The sequence below is a fragment of the Acipenser ruthenus genome, chromosome 48, assembly GCF_902713425.1.
Source record: "Acipenser ruthenus chromosome 48, fAciRut3.2 maternal haplotype, whole genome shotgun sequence".
Lineage (NCBI taxonomy): Eukaryota > Metazoa > Chordata > Actinopteri > Acipenseriformes > Acipenseridae > Acipenser > Acipenser ruthenus.
The window spans coordinates 3,537,136-3,554,059 of NC_081236.1; the positions used below are offsets into that span (position 1 = coordinate 3,537,136).

At 38.1% G+C, this 16,924-nt stretch overlaps 1 protein-coding gene across 1 annotated transcript in view; it reads left to right on the plus strand.

The window, feature by feature from the left end:
* Nucleotides 1-16,924, plus strand: part of LOC131721174 (zinc finger protein 729-like) — a 48,057-nt gene that overhangs the window by 15,322 nt on the left and 15,811 nt on the right. The window contains exons 4-8 of the mRNA XM_059014496.1: nt 3,752-4,112; nt 4,742-4,942; nt 10,997-11,254; nt 11,705-12,540; nt 16,559-16,663. Coding sequence (XP_058870479.1) covers nt 3,752-4,112; nt 4,742-4,942; nt 10,997-11,254; nt 11,705-12,540; nt 16,559-16,663 — 1,761 coding nt within the window. The remainder of the gene's footprint in view (nt 1-3,751; nt 4,113-4,741; nt 4,943-10,996; nt 11,255-11,704; nt 12,541-16,558; nt 16,664-16,924) is intronic.

Below are 16,924 nucleotides of genomic sequence, written 5' to 3' on the forward strand. Positions count from 1 at the left end.
CTGTTCTGAATGCCCCTTTATCTAATCTCCATTTGTGACCCCTGGTCCATGTTTCTTTTTTCAGGTCGTAAAAGTCCCCTGGGTCAATATTGTCAATACCTTTTAGAATTGATCTTCTTTGCTCAAGACTGAATAGATTCAATTATTTTAGTCTGTCTGCATACGACATGCCTATTAAACCTGGGATAATTCTGGTCGCTTTTCTTTGCACTCTTTCTAGAGCAGCAATATCCTTTTTGTAACGAGGTGACCAGAACTGAACACAATATTCTAGGTGAGGTCTTACTAATGCATTGTAGAGTTTTAACATTACTTCCCTTGATTTAAATTCAACACTTCTCACAATATATCTGAGCATCTTGTTAGCCTTTTTTATAGCTTCCCCACATTGTCTAGATGAAGACATTTCTGAGTCAACATAAACTCCTAGGTCTTTTTCATAGTTCCCTTCTTCAATTTCACTATCTCCCATATGATATTTATAATGCACATTTTTATTGCCCGCATGCAATACTTTACACTTTTCTCTATTAAATGTCATTTGCCATGTGTCTGCCCAGTTTTGAATGCTGTCTAGATCATTTTGAATGATCTTTGCTGCTGCAACACTGTTTACCACTCCTATTTTTGTGTAATCCGCAAATTTAACAATTTTGCTTACTAAATCATTAATGTAGATTAAGAATAGCAGAGGACCTAATACTGATCCCTGTGGTACACCACTGGTTACCTCGCTCCATTTTGAGGTTTCTCCTCTAATCAGTACTTTCTTTTTTCTACATGTTAACCACTCCCTAATCCATGTGCATTCATTTCCTTGAATCCCTACTGCGTTCAGTTTGAGAATTCATCTTTTATGTTGGACTTTGTCAAAAGCTTTCTGGAAATCTAAATAAACCATGTCATATGCTTTGCAGTTATCCATTGTCGATGTTGCATCCTCAAAAAAATCAAGCAGTGGCAGAAGACAAGCTGCCAACCGCGCCTCTGCCAGAACACATTTAAAGGAAAACAATAACAAAAACATATGGCTTTGCCGTTATATTTATAAATACATATGAATAAATCAGAATACAAACACAAACACAAAATAGTAAACTGCACAGGGGCAGAGGGGTACCCAGTTCTAAAATAAATCAACAAATACCTTTGTTTTTAAATAACTAAACTAAAAAAAATGATTTATGGCAGGGCTTTGCCCTGCCCCCTTTTCATGTGCAGGGCTCCTTACCATGTCACACTGTTATATAGCAACCATGACCCTATCTGCACTCTGTAAGGAGTTATAAGCTAGTTTTGCATTTGACCTTAAGGCAATTTTTGAATGGAGCATATATGGGTTCATTTGTGTATTCTATAGTAACTATGACACTCTCTAAACTCTCAAAGGATTTTTAAACACGTTTTGCATTTGAGCTTTAGCAGTCATATGTGCAATTTGATCATAGCTCAAATTTGATTGGCTCACGGGGGGCATGTTTTTTTGTTATGTAGCGAGTTGCTTTGAATAAACTTGATAGACAACCTTGCCAAGGCTATGTATGCAAGGTTTTGCTTAAATCGGCATAACGGTTTCAGTGAAAAAGATGTAGTATGTGCCCCAATTTTCACATCTGTACCATAAGCGGTTTTGGACAAGAAGATTTTTTTTAAATTGGCCAAAATTCATCAAAAATCCAGTATGGCCGCCAAATCATGTTACTTATGACCTTCATTTTCGGTATAACACAACTTCCCCTTGGTGCCTCCTCGTTTTGGAACAAATGGCGCTCCATACTAATGGAGGTTTTTGTAGGGGTGGAGTCAGTGGCTGTGTTCCATTTCAAAACCTCGCCCCTACACCCTACTTCCCTTCAAAGTGATCACTTCCAGGAGTGATTACTTTGAAGGGGAATAGGGCGTAGTGATCGCAAAAGTGTTTCAGTTGAAACACACTTCAGCGTCATCATTCACAGCCAGGAAAAGGCATCATCATTAATCAGCAATGGAAATGTGTACAGACAAGAAGATGTGAACTCGGGAGGTCATTGTCATTTTTGTGTATATATATATATATTATATATATATGTGTGTGTGTGTGTGTGTGTGTGTGTGTAAGAGAGCTGTTAAATATTGCTATGCTTAAAGTAGCTATCCATTTTAAAGCGCATACTAATACTAATAAAACATTGACTTACTTTTCGTGTTGTCTGTAATATGCGTGCATGTGTCTTTTTTGGGGGATGGCAAAGTGTGTGTGTTGTTTTTTTTTTTTTGGGGGGGGGGGCGGTGGTACTTGGTTATTAGCAGAACTACAATAAAAAAAAAAACGTTAGCTAGTTATTTATCAATTAAGTTATTTTTATTTTAATGTCCTCTGCTATCCAGAGTCTTGGCGCTCAAAATGAAATGCGAGCGCCGAGACTGGAGAGCAGAGAAAAAATAGAGATAATTGCTGTAGCCGCAATAGCCATCGCTATATTTTTTAATAAATGAAAATCGGAAGATGGGATCTGCAATCTGAAGGAGAGCTTATCACCGTCGTCGTGCAGGGGCATTAATGAGGTTGGCCAGAGAAGTAAGTTGTTAGTTAATTAATTAAGTAAGTAAGTAAGTAAGTAAGTGTGTGTGTGATTTTATGAAGTGTTTTATTATTATTATTATTATTATTATTATTATTATTATTATTATTATTATTTATGAACCTGAGCAGCCCTATATACAAATGTACCATGGCTTGATACTTGTGTACCACTGGATTTTGAAAACAAGCTAATACGATATAATGTTATCAGTGTGAAAGTACAATGGTACTGTATAATATATAATATAATACATGTTTCATAGGGGAGTGAATCTAGTTTGGATCTTCACTACAAAAAGATATACCAATAAATCATAAAGTAATAATCATAATAATGAGTATTGTCCTATGGTAAATAAATGCTATGTATAATACTGTCTATTAAACCAGGTGGAAGATATACATAATAAAAGAGAAAACTGTAAAACCAGGCTGAATTAACCCACGTATAAAGAGTATTAAAAATGTAATTCCGATTGTTATTCCTCTTTTTAAGGGAGACTCAGCCAAGAAGGCATCAATACCAACATACACGCTGAACAAAATACTAATTACTAATATTAACCAATACAACTGAGATATGTAAATATACAATAAAAAAATCAAACAATTAAAAGTGAATATAGATATTAAATATTAAAAAAAATGTTTTAAAATTAAACACTGTCATCAAATTCACTTTTCAGGGATTTAGTCTGCAGAGCTACATAAGCTACACAAGGCTTAACTGCAGTGTGCCAATTCTGCGTCTCTTTTTTGACGTTGAGCGGGACACTCGGCCTCACTTCCGCCTCAGAAGGGAGTCGCTCAGTGCCTTGTTTGGCCTTCTCAGTGGGGAGAGGCGTCACGGCTGGGGCCATCAGCTGGATGTCTTAATTATTTTTGTTTTGGCTAGCCTGTGGAACATCCTACAGGGTTGTGGCAGCAGCCTTTTCTATTCCTCGGACCACAGTGCACAGAGCGGTGCACAACATCGCGGAGGAGCTGATGTAAATCCTTCCTCAAGTAATCAGGCTCCCAAAACAAGAGGAACTCAGCACGGTGGGAGAGGGATTTGGACGGCTCACCAATCATCAAGCATTCCAGAAGGCTGTGGGGGCAATTGATGGGTGTCACGTCCGCATTAAAGCTCCAGGCCAGGCCACTGTGCAGTGCTATTTTAATCGCAAGTTATTTTATTCTGTTCAGCTCCAAGCGATTTGTGACCACACAGGACGGTTCCTGGATGTGTTTGTGGGTTACCCTGGGTCAGTGCATGACTCCAGGGTACTGAAGAACAGCCCTGTGGACACCAGGGGGCTGTACCCTCCACCAGGGTTCTTCTTGTTGAGAGATGGTGGGTACCCCTGTCTGAAAGAGCCAGTGTGCCTGATCACACCATACAAGGAGCCTGTGCAAGGCAGGGTTCAGGCCCGCTTCAACCGCCATCATTCCAAGGCTCGTTCCATCATAGAACGAGCCTTTGGGATGATGAAAACCCGATGGAGGGCCATTTTCTTTAAAGCCCTGGAAGTTCACCCATCATTTGCCCCAAAAGTGATAGCAGCATGTACCATCTTGCACAATGTGATCCTGGCTCATGGCGACCTCCTGCTGACGGAGCCCACTGAGGGGGAAGACAACATGGCACCTGTTCCACCTCATCTGCAGGAAAATGGAAATACAATCAGGGAAGCCCTGGCAGCAGAACTATCTGCTCCAGTTTTCATGCCCCAGCACTTGCTGCAACATGATTACCTTTAAGTTCTGTGAGCTCCCCTCTCCCCAAATCCCTACACCAATCCGTGTTCATTGTATATAGTTTTGTTAGTTGTTTTTAATCCCTGTGTTTATTTTAACTTGTAAATAGTTTTGTTAGTAGTTTAACATTGACATGATTTAACATGATAGTTTAACTGATAGTTGTTTTTAATTGTTTTAAAATGTTAATTTTGATTTTGTTTTAAAATGAATTGAATAAACCAAAGCCTCATGTTAATTATTGTATTTTTTATTGGTATATATTTGTTATTTAAAGTTTTTGAATTAAACGTTCAAAGATAGGAAGCGCTCACTCCTCTCCTCGGCTGCCTTCTCTCTTCTCTCCTCCCTCTCTGCTCGTCTCTCCTCCCTCTCTGACTCCTCTTTTAGAAATTGTAAAATAGTGTCTTCCTGCCTGTGCCCTCTCTTTTCTTTTAGTTGTCTGCTGTGAAGCCACTGCTGTAGACGTGCCTGGTGATTCATCCTCGACGGATGAGGCAATCAGGACTGGAGGCCTAATAGAGGGGCTCCCCCCAATTGCCTCATCCATGAGGGTGAACCACGGCCACGACGCAGCAGTGGCCTCCCCTGCCTCTGTCCCTGTGCCTGTTGGAGGGCATTTCAACTCCTACAAGAGAAGTAATGGAGACACTGTGACAGTAGATAATGTATCTGTATGGCTGTGTGTGTAACAGTCTATAACATGTCAAAAATAGTATTATGACAATGTCAACTTAAATAATCAAATAATCATTTTAGGTAGCTTCTAATTCCACTGAAAACAACATTCAGCCATTATGCTTAACTATAAAACACTAACAACACATAACGCATATTGCTTGCATATTGCTTGCAAGTAAAATAAATAAACAATAGTAATTATGCATTGTAAAAATAAAAAAAGTAATTGTGTAGATACTAGATTTCTGAAAGTGAAAGTTGGTTGATTCCTACACCACAGAATTACACTGCTTCCTGACATGTCATTACCTTATATATTTTTTTAAGGTTTTCCCATTTTTTAGCAGCTTGGCTGGGAGACACTTTATCCTCCAACTCCAGTTCTTTTATTATTGCCCTAGAATATAACATTACTTATTAATATTATTCATATCAATCTTGTTAGATTTACCGAGTACCATAATAACATTAGAAGTACAGTAGTAGTTGTATACAGAATTTCATACCATATTTGCCATATATGTGTATTGCTTATTATTATCTTTAAGGGGAGTAATTGTCTATAAATGGACTTACTCCCAGCCAAGCTTGGAGGTGTTCCTCTTCCCCGTGAACATACCGTCCCGCCCACTCCTAATTCTAATGAAATTAGAGGTTTCATCATCTGTCCCTGTAATAATTGAAATGAATGAGCTGAAAAAGTTGTTTCACAAGAACTAGCTATCTAGCAATACAGATAGCCAACTAGTTAGCAAAACTATTCCTCAAGGTCTCATCTATACAGAATAACATAGCTTACTTTCGTTTGTATGTGCAAGAGATTCTGCTCTTTTAAATATATGCTTATAGCTATTCATTTACACAACACTAATAAAACATTTGCTTTTCATGTTGTCATTTAAGATAAACATAATAAAGTGAAAACACTAAAACCAGGCGGAATTAACCCACGTAGAGTTAAAAATGTAATTCCAGTTAACATTTCTGCATTCAATAACAGCAAAGTATGCGCAAATACTAACTAATACAACGGAGATATGTAAATATACAAATCAAAATTAAAAGTGAATATAAATATTAAAATATGTATTTAAAATTAAAACCAGAAGACAATTGAATTTAGAACATTAATGTATTTATCAAATAAGAGTTATTTATGACACAATAAACATTATAATATTGTTGAGCTCCATCTTCCCGCTCTGTCTTTAAGCACGCAATGCTTGGTCGGTATTTTATAAAATAGAAAATCTCTTCCGCAGAAGCGCACAGTGCTTGTACACTTCGGGAACGCCCACTTGGAGGCCCCTTCGAAGGGAGCATTTTATGCTCACTACGGATTGGAACACCCCTTAACATGGCCGCCGCCCACTTCCGCCCTTCGATCTTCACTTTTTCATGAATTGGAACACAGCCAGTGTGTGCGCATGCGCACATTTGCTAGCTCGGTTGTGCCAGACAGGCGGCTCCTGCAAAGCAGCTTCACCTTTGTCGCATGCGGGCATATTAAACACAGAGACGTTTTTCAAACATTCAGAAGATAAAAAAACGATTCATCCATTTGGAATTATAATACCTGTTCCATCACTGTGCTTGTCGTGGACGATAAAAAAAAAGTAAGTTACGTTTTTTTTTTTAAACTAAAGTTGAGTTGTTTGCGACGCACGGGTGCAGACCCCGGCTTTGTTTAAATGAACAAAGCCGATTCAATTTAAAATATAACAAATACACTGAAAGGCGCTGTTGAGATGAATCAGTGCCTTGCAAAAGTATTCAGACCCCTGACCAATTCTCCCATATTACTGAATTACAAATGGTACATTGAAATTTCGTTCTGTTTGATATTTTATTTTAAAACACTGAAACTCAAAATCAATTATTGTAAGGTGACATTGGTTTTATGTTGGGGAATATTTAAGAAAAATAAAAAAACTGAAATATCTTGCTTGCATAAGTATTCAACCCCCACACATTAATATTTGGTAGAGCCACCTTTCGCTGCAATAACAGCTTTAAGTCTCTTGGGGGAAGTATGTACCAGCTTTGCACACAGTGTCGGAGTGATTTTGACCCATTCTTCTTGGCAGATTTGCTCCAGGTTGTTCAGGTTGGTTGGACGACGCTTGTGGACCGCAATTTTCAAATAGTGCCACAGATTCTCAATGGGATTGAGATCAGGACTTTGACTGGGCCACTGTCGGACATTCACCTTTTTGTTATTAAGTGTTTTAAAATAAAATATCAAACAGAACGAAATTTCAATGTACCATTTGTAATTCAGTAATATGAGAGAATTGGTCAGGGGTCTGAATACTTTTGCAAGGCACTGTGTGTGTGTGTGTGTGTGTGTGTGTGTGTGTGTATATATATATATATATAAATAATTACACACTACCGGTCAAAAGTTTTAGAACACCCCCATTTTTCCAGTTTTTATTGAAATTTAAGCAGTTCAAGTCCAGTGAATAACCTGAAATGGTACAAAAGTAAGCGGTAAACTGCCAGAGGTTAAAAAAAAAAAGTTTAGGTTACCAAAAACTGAAAAATAATGTACATTTCAGAGTTATACAAAAAGGCCTTTTTCAGGGAACAAGTAATGGGTTAACAACTTACAGCTGTTCTGCAGCAATGGAAGTAAATTAAGCCTTGAAAGTTGATGCTAACAGTTCCTACAGGTGTCCCAACTTTTGTTGATTACTTACAAACCCTCTGTCTGTATAAAGGCAGTGTTGGAACAGACTGTGTTACTACACTCTCTTAAGCATTATTTGGACAGTATTGTACTGCAGGAAGTAGTATATTGCTCTCATAATGGCGAGAAAAAGGCAATCAACAAAGGAAGACAGACAGACCATTATAACCCTTAAAAGTGTAGGTCTTTCCTTTAGAGAAATTGCAAAGAAAGCCAAGGTGTCGGTGAGTACAGTGTCCTACACCATCAAAAGGCACTTGGAAACTGACATAATTATATATATGTGTGTGTTTCAATAGATGTATAAGTGCAGTGTACACAAATTTAAGTTTTGTTTGTGTAGAAAGAAAAGTAACACAGTGCAGAGAAAAAGGCTTTTGTCCGAAATACGATTTAAACCTTTTGTGTACATAAACAAAACAAACTTTTTTATTGTAGTGTGTGTGTACCGGCACTGTATTTACCATTGTTCTTTTTTGTACCTCGGGTGTAAAAGCTAGAATAATCTATTTCGTACCTACCTGCCACAACGTTACCACGAAGTACCACAAACAGTCTTTAAATAGCATGAACATCAATGCATTTGTATCATTGGAGCCAATGTACTTTATTGTGTTTAAGTGCAGAACTTCACAAGAAGAAAAGTGTTTGCTTAACACGTTTATATAAACCAGGACGACTAAACGTAACTTTGTGTTTTTTTTTTTTTTTTTTTTGTACAGGTAATGGAAATAAGCATTAAGTGTGTGTGTCGCCTCAAATTATATATTTATGTGTTATATTCATGTAGAATGCATGATTTTGTAAGAGTAAAATGCATTGTTTGTTATTTAAGGATCGTTTGGGGTACTTCTGGTAACGTTGTGCTGCTTTGTGGTACTTTGGGGTAAATAGCAGGACCCCTTTATGTCGACACAGACTACAAACCTCCTCGACACTGTTTGCGCGCATTATTGTGGGTTGTAAACAGGATATCTAGACACCGTGCTGTTTTAAAACATGTTCTTGTTTGTTTATTAAATGTAAAGTATGCCTCGTTTTCAGTGATGTTTTGTTTGCTTGATTTAACTATTTGTACTAATCTAGGGAGAACAAGGCTATGGCAGTACTAATGCATACATATCTACAATTTTGCCTAGAAAGTAAGACGAAGTGATTGTGAAAACCACATATGACTGGAGACATGCATGTATTCTCTCTCTATTAAATACACACACACGGTATTCCAATGGTTTGTATACAATGTCCGTGCCGATATCTTTTGAAAACAAGACCTGACAGCCCCATAAGCATTGAACTTTATAACTATTACATGAAATATTTACATAATTGAACTGCTGCTGTAATCATGATTTAATTTTATTAATAGCGTTAATTAAATTATACCAAATCACGTTATGTACAATGAAGGGAACCTATACTGTGTCACCCGAATGCTTCTAAAGTCAGCAAAAACATGCATTATGTTTTCCCTTCGTTGTAAATAAAAACGTGATTTGGTATAATGTAATTATAGCACTATTAATAAACGAATCATGCAGCATGGTTCTAACAGCAGTTTTTACATCTAATGTAAATGTTCTAATAGTTAAAGTGCAATACTTATGGGCTGTCAGGGCTTGTTAAAAAAAACAAACAAACAAAAAAAAAAAAGCCACATGTATACAAACCAATGGAATATCCTGTATGTGGGTAGAGTAAGCCTTTCTGTGGATCTCTCTCTTTCTCTCTCTCTCTCTCTCTCTCCCTCTCTCTCTCTCATAGATCATTACTAGTATTTTTCTTAGCAGACACCCTTATCCAGGGCAACTTACAATTGTTACAAAATATCACATTATTTTCACATACAATTACCCATTTATACAGTTGGGTTTTTACTGGAGCAATCTAGGTAAAGTACCTTGCTCGTACAGCAGCTGTGTCCCCCCACCTGGGATTGAACCCACGACCCTCCGGTCAAGAGTCGAGGGCCTTAACCACTACTCCACACTGCTGCCCTGTGATAGCTGTGAACCTCCTGGGTTTTAAATTACATGCATGAGTGGAGGAAAGACCAGGATGAATACAGACTTCATTGGCAGCAGATCAGTTTCCCTAGATAACAGGATCAACGTGACGCGTCCCCTGCAGAGGAATGCACAGGACCTTTAGAAGCTTCCGAGTCACACTGCAAAAGTCCACCAATGCAGACGGCTGCAGGTTCAGCATGAAAGCAATAAAAAGCACATGGTTTACTATAGCAGCCAGAGGGCTTGTCTTTTGTCTAATTTACTTTATTTGCAAGATTAACAGCCAAACAAGCATGGTGGGCTGAATGGCCTCCTCTCACTAGTAAAATGTCATCTGTTCTTATTTAAGGTGCATTGGGGCGTTGTTTTGATGGAGACATTTGGCTTGAATACGCTTAAACACAATTCTGTTCTATTGGCACATGAGGAAGGCATCTACATTAATAGCCCGTTTGTTTTAGAAATACAGCATTAAATATGATTTAACTGGAATTTTTCACTATTGAATGTTCGCAGCGTTAGTACTATTAGAAGCTGTTCTTTGCCAGAATTTTTTTTATATATATATAATTGTATTTAAATATTTGGAAGTGGTAATTTTCAAAATATCCAACACTAAAATTGTAAAATGAATGTATAGTGTTTAAAATGAATAAATATGTTTGTGTGTATTCCCCAATGTAATACATCACTTTTTTTTAAAAAGTGTATGTGAATCTGTTAGGCTAGTCTAGTTTAGCATTATACTGTTTACTTGTTTTACTTTCTAAAATATTTGAACAGTACAGAACATAAGAAATGTTACAAACAAGAGGAGGTCTATTTGGCCCATCTTGCTCATTTTGGTTGTTTATTTATCCAAGCAAGGACCGCATCAAGCCATTTCATTCAGTACCCGTGTGAATCAGCTTCCACAAAACCAAGCTTCATTTTTTCATTCCTTGCTCACATTTTTAGAGCACTTCTAAGATACCCCTGTATGAAACATCTGGCCATCCTGTCATCTATCAATCATCTATCTATATATAGAGAGACACACACATGTCTGTGTGTGTAACTGTTACAAAACAATATATATATATATATATATATATATATATAAACAGCTTATAAATCTAAAATGAATAATATATGGAATGGTTAAATTGTGTAAATGTTGGCATTATAAGCTTATTACTAAAATTTCTGTGTCCCTTCAACAGTAAAGCCACCCCTGTTATTACGGTCAAATTTTGTCGGCCCCTTGAATGGCCTTATTAACACTGTTTAAATGAGTGGTTGTAATGTTGTTGTTTTTTTTCAGCAGCTACTAAACAGAATCCTGTGTGCTGGAAATTAAACAAGAGCCCCTGACAGTAGAGTTTGACCACATGGAACCAGGGAAGGAAGAATCTGAGGACTTCAAACCAAACATCCCTGAGCTGGAGCCTGTACACCTGCGGGAGTGTAGCGTGGTGTTGGAGAGAGTCTGCATGAGAGAGCAAGGCGCTGGAGAGGAAGGCTCTCCTAACAGCACGCAAGGAGGTGGAAAGGAAGACAGGCGGTCATATTCAGAATGCAGTCTAGCAGGCGAGTGACTCCCAGTAGCTGTGACATTGTCATTCTAGGTTGCGTGATATCCACAGTGTGGTTGAGAGGCAGGGAGCGTGTAGGTTAGATTACTAGGTATTTGTTTTTCCACTACCTCTCCAACCAGTTCAAGACAGGACTCAGTACTGGTGAACTTGAAATATAGATATAATGTTTTTATTTTTTGGGGGTGGGGCGGAATAGAAATAGACCTGAAATGTTGTAGGAGAACTTTTGAAGTAGATTTTGATCTCAGGGCTCAGTTTCACCAGCATTAGTCTTTACTGACATTTGCTTTGAATTTAAGTTTGTTTGCTTTTCTAACCTGATGTAACCCAGTGCAAGCCTCCATAGCTGACATTCACATGCTTTAATCCACTCCACCACCTAGCCACATGCCATAACATGCAGCCCCGCTTACTTACTTTCTTTCCTGTTCATATCTTCCAGGTTCCAGTCCATCAGCTAAAACGAGGGCAGGCGGTGGAGAATATCCTGACTGTGGGAAAGGTTTCACCCAGTTAGGGCATTTTGAAATAAACCAGCGAATTCACACAGGAGAGAAACTGTACTGCTGCTCTGACTGTGGAAAGAGTTTCAAACAGTCAGCACACCTTAAAAGACACCAGCGAATTCACACAGGAGAGAAACCGTATTGCTGCTCTGACTGTGGGAAGAGTTTCAGACGTTCAGAAGACCTGAAAATACACCAGCGAATTCACACAGGAGAGAAGCCATATCCCTGCTCTGACTGTGGGAAGAGTTTCAGAGATTCAGGAGACCTTGAAAGACACGAGCGAATTCACACAGGAGAGAAACCGTATTGCTGCTCTGACTGTGGGAAGAGTTTCAGACGTTTAGAAAACCTGAAAATACACCAGCGAATTCACACAGGAGAGAAGCCGTATCCCTGCTCTGACTGTGGGAAGAGTTTCAGAGATTCAGGAGACCTGAAAAAACACCAACGAATTCACACGGGAGAGAAACCGTATTGCTGCTTTGACTGTGGGAAGAGTTTCAGACATAATGGAAGCCTGAAAAGCCACCAACTAATTCACATAGTAGTGAAACCGTATCCCTGCTCTGACTGTGGGAAGAGTTTCAGGCATACAGAAGACCTGGAAAAACACCAGCAAATTCACACAGTAGAGAAGGTGTATCACTGCTCTGACTGTGGGAAGAGTTTCAGGGAATCAGGAACTCTGAAAACACACCAGAGAATTCACACAGAAAATCCATATTTCTGCTCTGACTGTGGGAAGAGTTTTTCAGGTATTCAAGACTGCTGAAAACACACCAACGAATTCACACAGGAGAGAAACCGTGTCTCTGCTTTTACTATGGGAAGAATTTCCTAGATTCAGGAGGCTGGCAAAAGCACCAGTGAATTCACAGAGGACAAAAACCTTAAAGTGCATGTTCAATGGGACTTTCATTCAAGTGGGGAAAAAAACATCTTGCATTATTAGTCCCTGTGTAATAATAATTTTTCTATGTCACTTTTAAGAGCATGCATTTTAAATGGTAAAGATGCACTTGAGAAAGTGGGCGGTGATGTGAACATGTCTAGTTTAACTGTGTCAATGCAGACTGTGCCTGGGAGCAGGAATATACAGAAAGGAAACTATTCCGCAGCTTATCTGATATACGAGTCAGGAGAAATCGGTAACTCGTGTGGTAAATGAGTTTCAGCGTTTACATTTAAACTTGATTAATCTGAAAATAAATAAATTGATTGGAACGAGTATCCTGACCCGGTATATAGCATCCAGAGACGAGACTGCACCGTCCTTACTGGGCAATCAGCTGGATGATTTGACTTGTAAATTCATCACGTTTCTAGAACTAATAAAAAAATGATAATGTCCTGTGGCTGAATCACTGAATATCGTGCAACGTGTAGCTTTGCACTGTGCATTGTCCATGCTTTTATTTGAGCTTGCTTTTTAAACACCCCAACTAATGCAAGCGTAGCAAGCATGTGTACGGATCTTAGGTACAGAGAGGCATACAGGTTTTACACTCTGTGACGAATTACAATTAATTATTATTAATGGATTAAGCTGTCATTACAGAGCACAAAAATATAGGCTAAAATGCAGCGATAATAGAAATGAACATGTGTTTTGGTTGGGTCTAGAGATTTTGAAAGGGATTTATTTACCTTTTAGTACATATATATTATTTACCAGTGCTAGACCCGGACCTTGTTAAATTGTGTAATGAGGACGTGTGTAATCGGAGTTCTAATGAGACTTGACGGTACAATTAACCCGTTAAGTACCAAGCTTTTTATAGTGGAATGCGCACCAGTACCACTTGGTTTTGTTGTTTTGTTGTTTTTTTGTTTTTTTTGCTTTGCTATATCTGACTTTCAATAAAAACATTATTTAATTGTGTGGGTTTTTTTTACAATGGAATCTTGGTGTCCTTTTTTTAGATATAAACATTAAAGTGCTTAAGAAACCATACATGTGTGTCCCTTTTTTTCAAAACGATTTAAATTTACTTTTTTTTTTTTTTTTAATTTGTACTATGTATTCTGCTTTGAGATACATGTTGTAACACAGCAGGGAGGGGGGTTATATTTATGCCAGGTAAAATGCTTAGCCGTCCTGCGAGCTAGTCGGGGACCTGCATAAGTGTGTACTTAGTGCTCCAAAGGTTTTTGTTTATTTTGCTTATTAAAAATAGTGCGTAAGCACTTTTAAAACTACAAATCCTGGGTCTGCTTTTAAAGGGGCAACAAACCGTGGCGAGTGTAGCCAGTTTACATATGGTGGTAGAGTGGGATTCAAACCCATGCTTCCAGTCTCTCTGGAGGCGTGGGTTTGAATAAAACAAAATAAACCACACAGGTTTCACACTGCCAGTTTTTTTTTTTCTTTACGGTTGACAAATGACAAATAGCACAGAAGGACAGCACTCCACAATTATATTACAATACAATTGTTAAATGGATGAAAAAAAACCCTCCTATGCTTTTATTTGTTCTGAGTTGATACGGGGTCAGCCTTGTTTCTGGCAGTTCAACTTCAGTACATGTTTGTTCTCCAAAAAGGTGAATAATTGTGCTCCTGTAAAATTGTACCTTCTACAAATCACATCATCAGAATAGGGAGCAAGTCTCAACTCAAAACTGCGGGATCTACTCACTCTTCTGGGAGGATCATGTTCCAGGATATCTCCCTCCTCTTGATGTACAGTCCACACAAGCACACCGAAGCCTGGCCTCTTTGAGCAACAATAGACTACAAATGTGATTTATGTTTTCCCACCAGTAAGTAACCTATCCTGTTCAACAAAATACTTAATTACTGGACAATTAAACAGACTATTTGTAGTGTTGGCTTAAATATGTGTCTAAATTCAGAAATTACGCTAGCAAATGATACCGTTAAGATGCATCTCATTCTCCACCTGATCTCAGGCACATCGGAACATAAGAAAGTTTACAAACGAGAGGAGGCCATTCGGCCCATCTTGCTCGTTTGGTTGTTAGTAGCTTATTGATCCCAGAATCTCATCAAGCAGCTTTTTGAAGGATTGCAGGGTGTCAGCTTCAATAACATTACTGGGGAGTTGGTTCCAGACCCTCACAATTCTCTGTAAAAAAGTGTGTTCTATTTTCTGTTCTGAATTCCCCTTTATCTAATCTCCATTTGTGACCCCTGGTCCTTGTTTCTTTTTTCAGGTCGTAAAAGTCCCCTAGGTCAACATTGTCAATACCTTTTAGAATTTTGAATGCTTGAATCAGATCTTCTTTGTTCAAGACTGAATTGATTCAATTCTTTTAGCCTGTCTGCATACGACATGCCTTTTAAACTCAGGATAATTCTGGTCGCTCTTCTTTGCACTCTTTCTAGAGCAGCAATATCCTTTTTGTAACAAGGTGACCAGAACTGAACACAATATTCTAGATGAGGTCTTACTAATGCATTGTAAAATTTTAACATTACTTCCCTTGATTTAAATTCGACACTTTTCACAATATATCCGAGCATCTTGTTGGCCTTTTGTATAGCTTCCCCACATTGTCTAGATGAAGACATTTCTGAGTCAACATAAACTCCTAGGTCTTTTTCATAGTTCCCTTCTTCAATTTCAGCATCTCCCATATGATATTTATAATGCACATTTTTATTGCCTGCGTACAGTACCTTACACTTCTATTAAATGTCATTTGCCATGTGTCTGCACAGTTCTGAATGCTGTCTAGATCATTTTGAATGACCTTTGCTGCTGCAACAGTGTTTGCCACCCCCCACCCCCCCCAATTTTGTGTCGTCTGCAAATTTAATGAGTTTGCTTACTATATCAGAATCTAAATCATTAATGTAGATTAGGAATAGCAAAGGACCTAATACTGATCCCTGTGGTACACCACTGGTTACCTCACTCCATTTTGAGGTTTCTCCTCTAATCAGTACTTTCTGTTTTCTTCATGTTAACCACTCCCTAATCCATGTGCATGCATTTCCTTGAATCCCTACTGCGTTCAGTTTGAGAATTCATCTTTTATGTTGGACTTTGTCAGAAGTTTTCTGGAAATCTAAATAAACCATGTCATATGCTTTGCAGTTATCCACTGTCGATGTTGCATCCTCAAAAAAATCAAGCAGTGGCAGAAGACGAGCTGCCAACCGCGCCTCTGCCAGAACACATTTAAAGGAAAACAATAACAAAAACATACGCCTTCGCCGTTATATTTATAAATACATATAAATAAATCATAATGCAAACACATTTTTTGGATATGGAATTTTTTAATAGAGCATATATGTGTTACTATATGTGTTCCATAGTAATTATTACCCTATCTGTACTCTGTTAGGCGTTATAAGCTAGTTTTGCATTTTACCTTAAGGACGGGTCAAAGGTCACGGTCAAGTTAATTTTTTAATAGAGCATATATGGATTCATTTGTGTATTCTATAGTAACTATGACACTCTAAACTCTCAAAGTTCTAAACAAGTTTTGCATTTTAGCTTTAGCAAGGTAATATGTGCAAATTATTATGCTATAATAATGATGCATTAATTTATGATGGACGAATTAACGAATTAATTTTTTCAATTGACAAATTAATTTGTGAATTAATGGAACGAATTGACGAATGAATTTGTGAACTGATGGACGAATGGACGAATTAATCTAAGTATGAATCGTTTTGGCACAAACGGCGCTCCATACTAATGGGCGTCTTTGTAGGGATGGAGACCGCGCACGCGCGCACATGTATCAGCCAGGCGGCTCCAGCGAAGCAGCTTCACCTTTCTCGCATGCAGGCATATTAAACACAGAGACGTTTTTCAAACATTCAGAAGTTAAAAAAAAAAAAACCCGACTCATCCATTTTGAATTATAATACCTGTTCCATCACTGTGCTTGTCGTGGACGATAAAAAAGTAAGTTTTTTTTTTTTTTAACTAAAGTTGAGTTGTTTGCGACGCACGGGTACCCAGGCTTTGTTTAAATGAACAAGGCCGGTTCAATTTAAAATGTAATAAATAAACTGAAAGGCGCCGGTGAAGTGAGCGTTTCAGCTGCGTAGAAAGAAAAGTAACACAGTGCAGAGAAAAAAGGCTTTTGTTAGAAACACGATTTAAACCTTTTGTGTACATAAACAACAACAACAACAACTGTTTTATTGTATTGTATTGTGTGTG